General features: G+C 39.6%; 1 protein-coding gene across 5 annotated transcripts in view; it reads left to right on the top strand.

Annotated features, from left to right (window-relative positions):
* The first annotated feature begins 988 nt into the window (after positions 1-988).
* rasgrp4 (RAS guanyl releasing protein 4) overlaps positions 989-12,472 on the top strand; it is a 43,833-nt gene continuing 32,349 nt past the window's right edge. For 2 of the 5 annotated variants that reach the window (XM_079825380.1, XM_079825381.1), the window contains exons 1-2: positions 989-1,506; positions 11,935-12,098. In XM_079825380.1, the coding sequence (XP_079681506.1) occupies positions 1,484-1,506; positions 11,935-12,098 (187 nt within the window). In that variant the 5' untranslated portion in view covers positions 989-1,483. Of the gene's footprint in view, positions 1,507-1,923; positions 1,985-11,934; positions 12,099-12,472 lie in introns of those variants that run through there. The other 3 variants (XM_079825377.1, XM_079825378.1, XM_079825379.1) reach the window with 3 other exon arrangements.

Raw genomic sequence — 12,472 nt, 5'->3', positions numbered from 1 at the left:
AAACAGACACACACAAACACGCACAAACTCAATCACACACAAACACACACACATGCAATCAAACCCACACAAACACACTCAATCAATCACACAAACACACACACTTACAGACACAAACACACACATACTCACACACACACACACACACACACACACACACACACACACACACACACACACACACACACACACACACAAACACATGTCTGGTTCACTATCTTTGCGGGAACTCTCCATAGATGTAATGGTTTTTAAACTGTATATTTTCAAAACATAATTTACACTAAATGATTTATACTGTTTTCCTCATGGGGACCCAAAAATGTCCTGATATTGCCATCTTTGTGGGGACATTCTGTCCCCATAATGTAGGGTTTACCAGGACACACGCACATATTTTCATGTTTTATGGGGACATTTCATAAACATAATGATATTTTTACAGTACAAACTGTATATTCTATCCCCTACCCCTAAACCTACCCATCACAGAAAACGTTCTGCTTTTTAGATTTTCAAAAAACATCTCTTAGTATAATTTATAAGCTGTTTTCCTCATGGGGACCAAAAATGTCCCCACAAGGTCAAGGATTTTGGATATTGCCATCTTGTAACTTGGACATTTTGTCCCCATAATGTAGTTTACCAGGACATACACAGACACACACACACACACACACACACACACACACACACACACACACACACACACACACACACACACACACACACACACACACACACACACACACACACACACACACACACACACACACATAGGAAGTTAATGAGAGCAAACTCGGGACAGAATTCTCATTCTGATTTGGCCCCTGTCTGTTTTCAATCGGCCTTTCAATGATTTTTAATTTGTATCACTCACTCTCACACTCTTTCCAAAGAGCTCAATCCCTCCCTCTCTTCTTTCTCGCTCACTTTTCTCCCCTCCCTCTGTCACACATGCACACAGATGACAGTTCCCCTATCTCTCAGAGCCAGTGCCTGTATTTTAAATAGGGACTTGTTTGTATTGAATGCAGTTAGCTGTTTGTTGTGATCATGCTCATTTCGACAACTTTTTTTTTTTAAGTCTACGGTTTTAGCCTTTTTTTTTGTTTTCATTTCTAATGTGCTATCGTTGAATAGGGGTTGCTGAACTTTCTTTTATTTATTGTTTTGGTAACTATTTGCCCTGTGGTTGACGTTCTCTGGTAATATTCAGAGAGAAAGAAAAAAGGGGGAGTGCGTGAGAGTGAGTGAGTGAGTGAGTAAGAGAGAGAGAGAGAGGGAGAGAGAGAGAGCCGCAACAGCTGGTTTTCAGGTTTGAAGTTTTGACAGCCGTGACTGAACAGCCACTGTTCGTCCCAGCCTGTAAGAGGTCACTTAGTACCTCTGGCTGGAGGAGAGCGACTGCAAGGTGCCTGATGGGACAAGTAAGGGTTTAAGCAGCCTGGAGGGACACCAACGGTGGACAGGATTTGGCACCATGAATCGCAAGGAGTCAAAAAGGTACAGACTTTCTATTCCCTTCTGACTGTGCTTTGACAGGTGTCCACGTTCTTTTATAAGCGATTCGAGGTTGCCTCAACGCAAAAACGCTGATTTAGTTCTCCGGGTCACTGGGTTTAATGTGCACTTGAGGCTGTGTGTGCCTCATTTTGCAGCGCACTGCAAAGTGATCACTGTGGTTATCTGACAGAGCTGTGGTTTCTCCTCATGTTCTTCAGAACTTTGTGTTTAGGTTTCAGTTCTCTATGAGAAAGACAGGCTAGTCACTTTCAAAAACGGTTCAAACTGCACATTCATCACTCAGACGCTCTCTTTGGGGCTCAGACTTATGTTTGCCTTAGCAAGATTGTATAGATTCACGCGTGTATGCCGTGAAGTAGCGGTGGTGCTTGTCTCTGATCTTTGAGAGGGGATTTCGCACTAGGGAGATGAATTGCTTTTGACCTAGTTATTCTTCTGTGACCCGTTGTGGATGGAGGTATGTTCGCTCGTTGTGTTTACAGTACATAAGAGGCATTAGCAGGAATATACTGGTTGGTGTTATGAAGAAACATTGCTATTGTCAACTCATTTAAAACCTAATCGCAGAGTTAACGAATGCTACACATGGAGTCAGATTTTACAAAGATGTCAGAGAACATGCACATTCTGCCTGCGAATAATTACTGGCATAACTAGACAAATGGCGCAAATTCATCTCAACGTGAGAATGGTAGAATCGATATTTCTGACTAGGAGCTTTTGGGGGCGTTTCTTTTGTGCCTGTTATCTCAGAGTTCTTATCTGATTGCTTGGAAATGACAGACAGCAGTGGCTACAGTGATGCTATCAGCATGAGTCTCTTTACAGCAAGTTTTTGCAAGCATGTACTATTTGATATTTAATGCTTAATATTTCATAATAAATATTCCAATAAAAATAAATACGGAATATTTGAACACTATATATGAAAGCAATTAAAACAAATAAACGTTACATACATATCTATTATCTTATTATCTATTAATATCTAACATATGTTTTTATATTGCTTTAACTCATCAAAATAAGTTTTATTATTAAGTTCAAGTTCAATTAAGTTCAATATTATTAAGTATAAGTTCAATTTTCAGCTTTTTTTGTTATACAAGATTCAACTCATAATGTAATTTAAGTTGAAATGACTTACATCCAAGTTGATTGTACTTCAAATTTAAGGCAATTTAAGCTAAATTTAAGCAACCTTTTTACAGTGTTTACAGTATATATATATACACTCTAAAAAATGCTGGGTTAAAAATAACCCAAGTTGGGTTGAAAATGGACTAACCCAGCAATTGGGTTGTGTTAAGCAAACATTTAACCCAACCGCTGGGTTAAAACAACCCAATTGCTGGGTTAGTCCATTTTCAACCAACTTGGGTTATTTTTAACCCAGCATTTTTTTAGAGTGTACATATATATATATATATATATATATATATATATATATATATATATATATATATATATATATATATATATATATATATATATATATATATATATGTACACTCTAAAAAAATGCTGACCCAAACAAATAAATATATAAAACATTTATATATATATATATATATATATATATATATATATATATATATATATATATATATATATATATATATATATATATATATATATATATATATATATATATATATATATATATATATATATAAATATATATATATATAAATGTTTTATATATTTATTTGTTTTATATATGTATATTGAATAAATATGTGACAAATATATCCGTATTTGTCAAATATAAATGTCACTGGTACGTGAAGCAGAGATGGAGAGGGTGTAGACTCATGGAGAGAGAGAGATACAAACAAGACCTTCAAAGGGCTCTGGCATCAATTAATCAATTAACGAAAGAAAGGCAAGAATTTGCATGTTCCCTGACTGTGTGTGTGTGTGTGTGTGTGTGTGTGTGTGTGTGTGTGTGTGTGTGTGTGTGTGTGTGTGTGTGTGTGTGTGTGTGTGTGTGTGTGTGTGTGTGTGTGTGTGTGTGTGTGTGTGTGTGTGTGTGTGTGTGTGTGTGTGTGTGTGTGTGTGTGTGTGTGTGTGTGTGTTAGTGAAGAGAGAAAAAGAGGGAGATGAGGAGAAAGCAGGAGGCAGGAGGCAGGAGGGAGGGGGTTGGGGTAGGGTAATGGAGCTGGAGATGTAGCCAGGAACTGGGAGTAAAACACTGGCTACTGTGGCTGGGAAGGGGTAGGGGGAGGTTGGGGGGATTTCCAAAGAGAAAGGAGAAGTTGTTTTCTGAATGACATGAATAGAGCAAAGGGTGCAGGAGGAGAGGAAGAGAAAGTGAGCGAGTAGGTGCTGTGCATGGCTGAAACACTCATACACTGTATGATTGCAAATGTTTCATTGGATTATGATACTGAATGCCAGGGTCATGTGCAGACACAAACAAACAAAACTGCTGCTTAAAGAAACCTACTCAGATAGAAGCACACTGAATCTATAGGGGTCATATACTTAATTACAATAATTGATCGTTTTTCACATGAATATTTGTTGTAAAATGAAGCAAGACGGTGAGAAGGTTAGCACAGTAGCATTGGATATTAGATTAACAGAAGCTTAGTTATTTATTTTCGACCCAAATCCAAACTATGGAAACCCGTTTCCACCTTAAGGTGTGTTCACATTTACTGTTGCTCGCATTTTTCACAGGCGAGGTGTAAATACTACCTTAACACCATACAGCATAAGAACAGATACCTTACAGTGAAAATGACTCATTACAAGTCACCCATTTCAATACCACTTGAGTAAGGCCCTGTTTACATCTGGTATTAAGATGCGTTTTGTTCGATCGGATCACAAGTGGACGACGTTAAATACAGGTGTAAACTTTTGAGCTTGTCCACTTTCTACCCCTTCCAGAGGTAGTCGAAAACACATTTGACCGGTTTGCTTTCGTAGTGTAGATGCTCATGTGGTCGAATGCATTTGAACAGCCACAAAAGACCGTCTACTCTCCACCTACTGACCAAATGAGTAAACATTATGGGAAGCGCGCTAGCCAGACAGGATTTAAACTTGGTCGACTGAAGACCCAAGTTTGTTTTGAAGACGGAAAACATCAAGCGCAATTTTTCTAACACACACTCACAGTGTTCACCGTGGTCATTGCGGCTATCAGAGCAGAAACTGAAAGCTGATGATCATGCTCTCCCTGTGTTTTTCCGTCGTCTCCGCGTCCATTAGATTGAAAGATTTAGATTTATAGACCCTACCCTCGAAGAAATCAGGACAGAAGTGGTTGAAAGTGGACAAAAGAGACGGATTAAAACACCAGGTGTAAACGGGGATGTGTCTCCTGGTAAATCAGACACTCTTAAGACTTTTAGGCCCTGTTTACACCTGGTATTAAGATGCGTTTTGGTCGATCGGATCACAAATAGTCGTCTATTTGTGATCCGAGTCCTAGTCTTAAGAGTATCTGATTTTAACAGTAGGCCTACTTAAGTATTTTAATCGTAATCAATGGCTCAAAGATGCACTAGCCCTAGATACCTAAGAGACATGCAAAGAAACAGTTGATTTGTGGCTAGAGCAAGCACTCAAGTACTCAAATACTTTACACCACGGCTTTCTGGAGTTTCACGTGAGGGTGAAAACCTTTCCACCCCGATTTCGCTCAAGTTTTTGCTTGGCTTCTCCAGAAATCTGCTTGGCTTGAAATGCTGACTTCTGTGTGAGCAGTGCTTCATACTGTACTTCGCTTAGGCCTTTTTTTGCCGGAGCAAACACACATACCAAAACAGGAACTGCTACAACAGAAACCCTAAACCCTGCTACCCCACACCCTAAAGACAGAGACACAACAAGCCGATGGTCGGCTGTCGGGCAACATCGGGCCGCTTTTGAGCGTCGGTCGGCTTAGTTTTTTTTATGTTTTCCGCTGGGCTAATTGACCATGTTGAATGGGAGTCGGGCCGTCGGTGAGAGAGAGAACTCTGTTTGGCTGGTCAGCTTAGCGAACGAGTCAGCGCACAAGAATAAAAATTAAAGTAATGACAGCGAACTAGTAAAGACGGTACAGATTATAATTTACGTCATTTTACCTGAGCAATCGAATGCATGAATATTTTCAGAATAACATGAGCCGACTGGATCAGCGTGATCGATGTTCAAAATGCTAAGCAAGCGCTGCTTTGTTTATGGCTTGTATATCCGCAGTCCTAGTTTCGTTTCCCTTTTTAAATGACGAAAATAGATTATTGATACCTGCTGACAGATACCTAGACATATTTACTTGCACGCAGGCGCAGAACGCAAGTGCTAGTTGACAGTTGCCTTTAGTCTTTTTGGTGTGTTCAAGCGCAGCTGTTTGGCCGAGACGCAGCCGACGAGAGGTGACATTACAGTCGATATTCGTTGCCGATTGTTCTTTGACGTCGGCTTGGTGTGTCCCGGGCTTAACAGGGAGCTTTCACTACCATACCAGATACCAGATACACACTGAAATATTGCAGAGACTGCTGCTCTATGCAATAGAGCCCCTTCAGAGTAAAAAAGAAAACACATTAATGACATTTATCACCTTGACTTGAAAATTACTAGCCTGACGTCGTCATACTCAGACTGTAGTCAGAATATGAGTCTGATACTGCTCCATTGGGCTGTGATTAGGGGGCGTGTTTCAACCGAACCAGGAAATAAAATGCCTCCGCACTCAATTGGATAGACCTACAACCAATCAGAGCAACGGTGTAAGTGACGTAGTAGTAAGTGTTGAGCGACGCATAGTTGTCAACAGAACTCAACTGCACACACGCTGGAAGAAGTAGAAGAAGAAGATGAGTGTAAACGATCTTTGCCGGTGTTGTAAAAAGAATTTAAGGATACACGGAGTACTTACCAACACCATCTTCATTTTTGAAAGAAATAGTAAAGGTGAGTGCATATACGAACAAGTTCTCCGTTTAGTAAACAAATTCAACCCAAGCGCTCTTTGGTGACGTGCAGAGCCATAGAGAGAGAGAGTTGCGACAACTCCATAGACTCCAATGGAACGGTTTTTTTTACAGCAATGGCGGCTATATAAAAAAATATATATTTTAAAAACAACATCGCTGTAACTACATACTCATGCTACATACACATGTATATGTGTAATAAAATTATTGAAAATCAATGCATTTATTGACTATTAATTACCAAAAAGCGCAGTTCTGTCACTGTGACTATCAATTTGAATTGCCCGTCAAAGCACTTCCTGGAACTATTCGAGGTCTACATGAATCACGTGACTATCAAGCGTTTTGAACTTCCGTTGTCGCAACTCTCTCTCTCTATGGCTCTGGTGACGTGGATGATTACGTTACTGTTGATCATCTGTCCATCATCGTATAAAGTATATATATCCTGACAATTTGATTTGTCCGAACAGCTCTGGTTTGAGCATAGTTGCTCCACCACGGATCAAGTCCAGACCGAACTTCCCGACCTCAAAAGTTCGGCTGGTATCCAGGCTAGAAAATTACAAGATATAAAGTCACAATTGTGTGACATGAGCCTTTGATTCTAGCTTCATGCATTCCTTTTTTATCAACACTTGAATGCGGGTAAGTTTCATATAAAAAGCAACATTTTGAACAAAATTAGATAATCAGGTTTTTTTTTCAAAGACTACGTCCAGATCGGATTCAGAGCGATGATCAAAACACAGATGGAGTAGATTGAGTCCATCAACACCCCAACGTTTTATAGTCCTAGAGCTCGTCCTGGGTCGACATTTCATTCAGTAACATTAGATAGTTTTGATTGATATGCTGTTTAATGTTGATGATCGCGTTATTTTACATGTGCGTCAGCAATGCTTCTATCGCTTGTTTCTGCTTCTTCTTCGCCTGTTTGATCTGGAGATTCTGTACTCTTTCAAAAGATACGTAATAGTAGCCTAGAAATCTAGACGCACCCTAGCGGCAGCAAATCTAATTTGCCGCGAGTGTAGTCTAGCAACTGCGAGCTGGAAAAACCAAACTCTGGTCAGGCCAATCACATCGTGTATAGAGTCGGTGGGCGGGCTTAACATTATGACGGCAGAGTTGCGCAGGTTCTGTGTGCTACTCGTAAAAAAGATGCAGGCGAACAGCGGTCTTTCGAATCGGCTTTCGGTGCGACTCTGGGAGACTTGGAGTTAAGCTTTTCTTTGAGAAAAGAACAAAGAACGGCACTGAAGTTATTCTTAAGAAAAGAAGATGTGTTTGGAGTTTTGCCGACGAGATACAGTAAAAGTTTAATCTACCAACGAACGTTAGCTCCGCTTCACCTTCTTCTTTGCTCTGATTGGTTGTGGTGTTCATGGCGCTATCCAATTGCGTGCAGAGGGAATTTGAAAGACGACCGTTTATCCCGCCCCTCGGATTGAGCCCTGCTAATGGTGAGTTTCCAGACCCAACATCTTGATGTGGGTCTGGCTTGTCAGGCTAATGTAATAGCGCATATAACAGTGAAAATATGGATTGCCGGACATTTCTATCAACGACAGGGAAGCGCCATCAATGGCGGGGAAAGAGTTAAATAGCAATATAAGATTAAATGAAGTCGCAACTGTTAAATATAGTCATAATTATTATATTATTGTATCACGACCCAAATATTGACACAACATTGTATCACCAGGTCTCAGCTGATTCAACGCAGCATATACATTTGCATAGACTTGTTTACAAATTCATTTACATTAACCAAGTGCATGTTCCCTCATTTGTTTACTGTTTGTGTGAGTCTGTATCTATGTGTATGCGTGTAGAGGTCTGTAGTGTGTGTTGTGTATTGTCATCAGCCGTAGAGGTCGATGCAAATGAGTAAGCAGGAGAGGTGAAAATGTGATGGGGAATTTGCATTTATGCAGTCATGTCTAATATTTGGCCAGTCAGAAATAGAGTGAAAGGAAGAGGAGGAAATATGAGGTGTATTTTATGAAGGTATAAATAGGAAGGCCATTTTTAAAGAAAGTCTTCCTGGTCTACAAACTTTAACCCGAAGTGAGTTTATGCACTTGGCCGGAGTGTGTATTCGTGTAGCCCTGACCTCAGTGGTTAGACTTGGTTTGCTTAAAGAGATGAGAAGGTAAACGTCAGTGTGCATTGTGTGTGTGTGTGCAGAGAGAATTGAAAACGAGAGTGCTGAACTGGACATTGAGTCAGGAGGAAGGGAGAGAGAGCATTTGGGAGGGGTTTGGACATTCTAAGAACTCATCGCTACTTCTCTGCAGTCACGACCAGCTTCCTGTTCGTGTCACTGCCGTCACAGACCACAGTGATTCTTGCTGATGCAGTCAAAGCAACAATTCAATGTCCTAGTCCAAGAAGGACATATTACTTACTTAAGCAGTCAGCAGCTGTGAATTTTACCGACTGGTACACTGATGTTCAATGTTGTTGTTTTCTTTGTGTGACTGTCTGAAAAAAAGAGAGAGCAAAGCAGAGAGACAGAGATGCTTATCTACACTCTCTAACTGTCTCTCTTCCTGTGACATTGACGGCCTGAATAGTGACATCTACTGTATAGGGCGACAGATATCAACACACAAACTTACTGTAAACATCAACATACCTGATCTACCGGTAGGGCTTGCAGAGCACAAAGAGTCGCACATGAACACAGGTCTGTGCTGCAGACTTCAAGGGGAATTGCCCTCTGTCAAAGGCATCAGGGGACATAAAAAAAATGTGTTAGAGTAGATTTAAACCATATTTAATTTCTACCTGCAGGTTTCCATCTGAACAATTTTAGCCACTAGATATTTATATTTTATAAATAATTTAAGTGCTGCTTGCCCTGTGCAAGACTCACAGCAAAAGTGCTAGGGTGGTTTCTAGTAGGGCAGGGTAAAAAAAAAAAAAAGATTTCTCGATTCTTATTTTGAAGAACTGAAATCGATTCCCTTCCAAGCCCCTTCATTTTTGGGTCACACTTGGTACCTTCACGGTCAAACGTGACTGAAGACTTATAATGTTTTTGTTGTTGTATTTTTCAGGAAAATCAATGTAGTAGCCTATATATTTTTTCAATAATATTTTTTTGATTATTATTTTGAATTTTGAGGGGATTTTATAATACAATGCAATTTTTATACCATTTTATGAGCTATATATATACATACATTAATGCAATATTGAAAGATTATTTACAAATTTTTCTTTAGTTTTTTTTATATATATTAACATATCCGATTCATATGCATGTTTGGTGTGTGTGTGTGTGTGTGTGTGTGTGTGTGTGTGTGTGTGTGTGTGTGTGTGTGTGTGTGTGTGTGTGTGTGTGTGTGTGTGTGTGTGTGTGTGTGTGTGTGTTCTAATGCGACAAAAGTCCCCAAGTGTCATACCATTCGATGAAGCAAAACATTTTAAAACTTCAAAACGTAAAAATGTTTGGTCAGTTCTGACTGAAGAGGTCCAGATCCCAAAAATCGATACTGTTTTCAGTTGATGAATGAACTTTAGCGCGCCTCCCATCCAATAAATCGCAATAAGCTTTGTGCTGTGTTACTTCTGATATGAAACAACGTCTCAGCTTTCAAATTCTGTCAAATATATTAAGAAATTCAAACAATAAATACCGTTTTGGCGCTCTTTAATATGGCGCGGATAGCGCCTTCAGTTCATGAAGCGCACGTGAACTTATCATCTCTTCCGCGACTTATTGCTAAATAGCCTACAGTACAGTATGAAATAAACATGAATTAACATATGTTGAAAGATAGAGTAAGTTACAACTTACTGAAATCCGTATCATGTCTCATAAACGCTTAATCACTGTTTCAATCGCGGAATGACACAATAAAACAACTTGTAAATGATGTTAAATTTACCTCAGAAAAGCCATTCAATGTCCAAAAACTCGTTAATCAGCTAAGTTAACCTAGAGAGGAACATTTTGATAAATGCACTGCATTGCATATTAATTGTATTACATAACCTGTTCTTCAATATTTATAATTTTTTGCCTTGCATACTGTGATAGACCCCAATTGAACAAATCGTGCCAATGCCCATCTAGTTGATAGGATGTTGCTATCCAGTCACTGAGGTCTTCTGTGGGTTTGGGTGTACTGGCAGGTTGTTAGGGTGTTTCTAAATGCTTGCTAAGATATATAAGTGGTTGCTGCTAGGGCATTTCTGGATGGTTGCTAAATTGTCCTGGGTTGTTACAAGGGTGTTTCTAAGTGGTTGCTAATGTGTTCTGTATAGTTGCTAGGACGTTTCTAAGTGGTTAATTAAGAATTCTGGGGTTGTAAGGAGTTTGGCATGTTCTATTAGTTTACTGGGGTGTTTCTAAGTAGATTCTGTTCTGGATGGGTTGCAAGACTATTTATAAGTGGTTGCTAAAGTGTTCTGTGTGGTTGCTAGGGCATTTCTAAAGTGTTCTGTGAAGTTGCTAGGGCGTTTCTAAGTAGGTGTTGGGGATGTTCTGGCTGGTTGCTAGGTTATTTATACATGGTTTCTAAGATGTTCTGCATAGATTTAGAGTTTGCATTCTTTTATTCAGCTGCTAAAGGGTCACAAATCTTCACATAATATATGAATACGCAGAGTTCAGAGTTCACCAAACTTGAACTTTGGAATGCAGCAAAATGTGAAACTTCTTTGCTTGAGCTTGCATTCCCGTATCCCGCATTTACAAACGTAAAAATGGAAGTCAATGGAACGCAAAGTGTAGTGTTACCCACCTTAAGTAGTTTTGTCTGGTTGCTATGGCTTTTTAAGTGGTTGCTAGGGTGTTTCTAAGTTGTTGCTAGGTGTTACCTTATTGGCAGAAGAAAAAAAATTCCCATGCTTCAAGTCTCACACTTTAATATGACTCAGCTCTCTCCTACATTGTTAGTCTATGACATGTTTTTTAATGATGTACGGCACGCCATGTGAAACTTTATGTCAGACCTATGAAGAAACAAATAGGTTATTAGCATAAACAGACAAGAGGGTAGTCTTAGCAAAACAGAAAATGTATCATGACCAGATCTCTTCAGCAGCCTCACATATAACCCATTATCAAAGCACCGCCATCACTGCTGTGCTAAAGAACCACAAATGAAATGTTCAACATCAACAACACTAAAGGGTCACATCAACAACACATTTCATAATATTCAACAAAAGATCTGCTTAGCCTGATAAAGACAAGTGGCCGACGTGATACCGTAAAACGTCTGTGATTTGATTCGCGGCTTAAACTACGTCTGTTCTGTAAACTGTTGCTATAGATACTATATTTAGTTTGTTTGTGTTTGTGAGTTTTGAATAAACACTTGTGTCCATGTCCCCATTTGTACTGTTGATCAGCATTGTTTGCTTGAATATACCTGCACTTTGTTGGGGCTTGGTTGGGTATTTTAAAAGCATCAAGGCAACTCGATCTTTTTTTTTCACGTGTCTCCAGCAGCAGGAAACCCAGTGCTGTGATAAAGAACAGAAGACCAGTACAGAGGAGAATGACCTGCCCGAGTCCTCAGGAGATCAGCCGGGTTCTTCAGAGTCCACCGGCTCACTCATTCCGCTCTGCCAGCTTGGACGAACTCATCCTCCGCTGCCTCCACTGCTTCGGTCAGTGTCCGGCTCACTTGTATCTGTCTGTCAATGTCAGCCATTTGCATTCAACAGGTTGCTTGTCCTGTTTTCATGAAGAAAACATGTCCAAATGATGACTTCTGAGTAGTTAAAGGAACCCTAGCTTACATCCAGGGCATACATTTCAGCAGTGCACTCCTACTAGCCACTTTGGCGAGTTGAAATTTATATACATTTTTCAATTGTATAATAAACTAAGTGCAATGTAGTGTTGTCACAAATATCGATTTTTCAATACGTATTGATACTGAAATATCTAAACGCTTTTAATACAAATTTTTTCGTTAAATACATGATACCAGCTGCTCTTTCTCTCTCTCTCTCATCAGTTACACACAAACCCGCCTCCA

Source organism: Gobio gobio (genome assembly GCF_949357685.1).
Source record: "Gobio gobio genome assembly, chromosome: 9".
NCBI classification, from domain to species: domain Eukaryota; kingdom Metazoa; phylum Chordata; class Actinopteri; order Cypriniformes; family Gobionidae; genus Gobio; species Gobio gobio.
The sequence above is the reverse complement of the archived record's forward strand: the minus strand, read 5'-3'. Positions and strand labels throughout refer to the sequence as shown.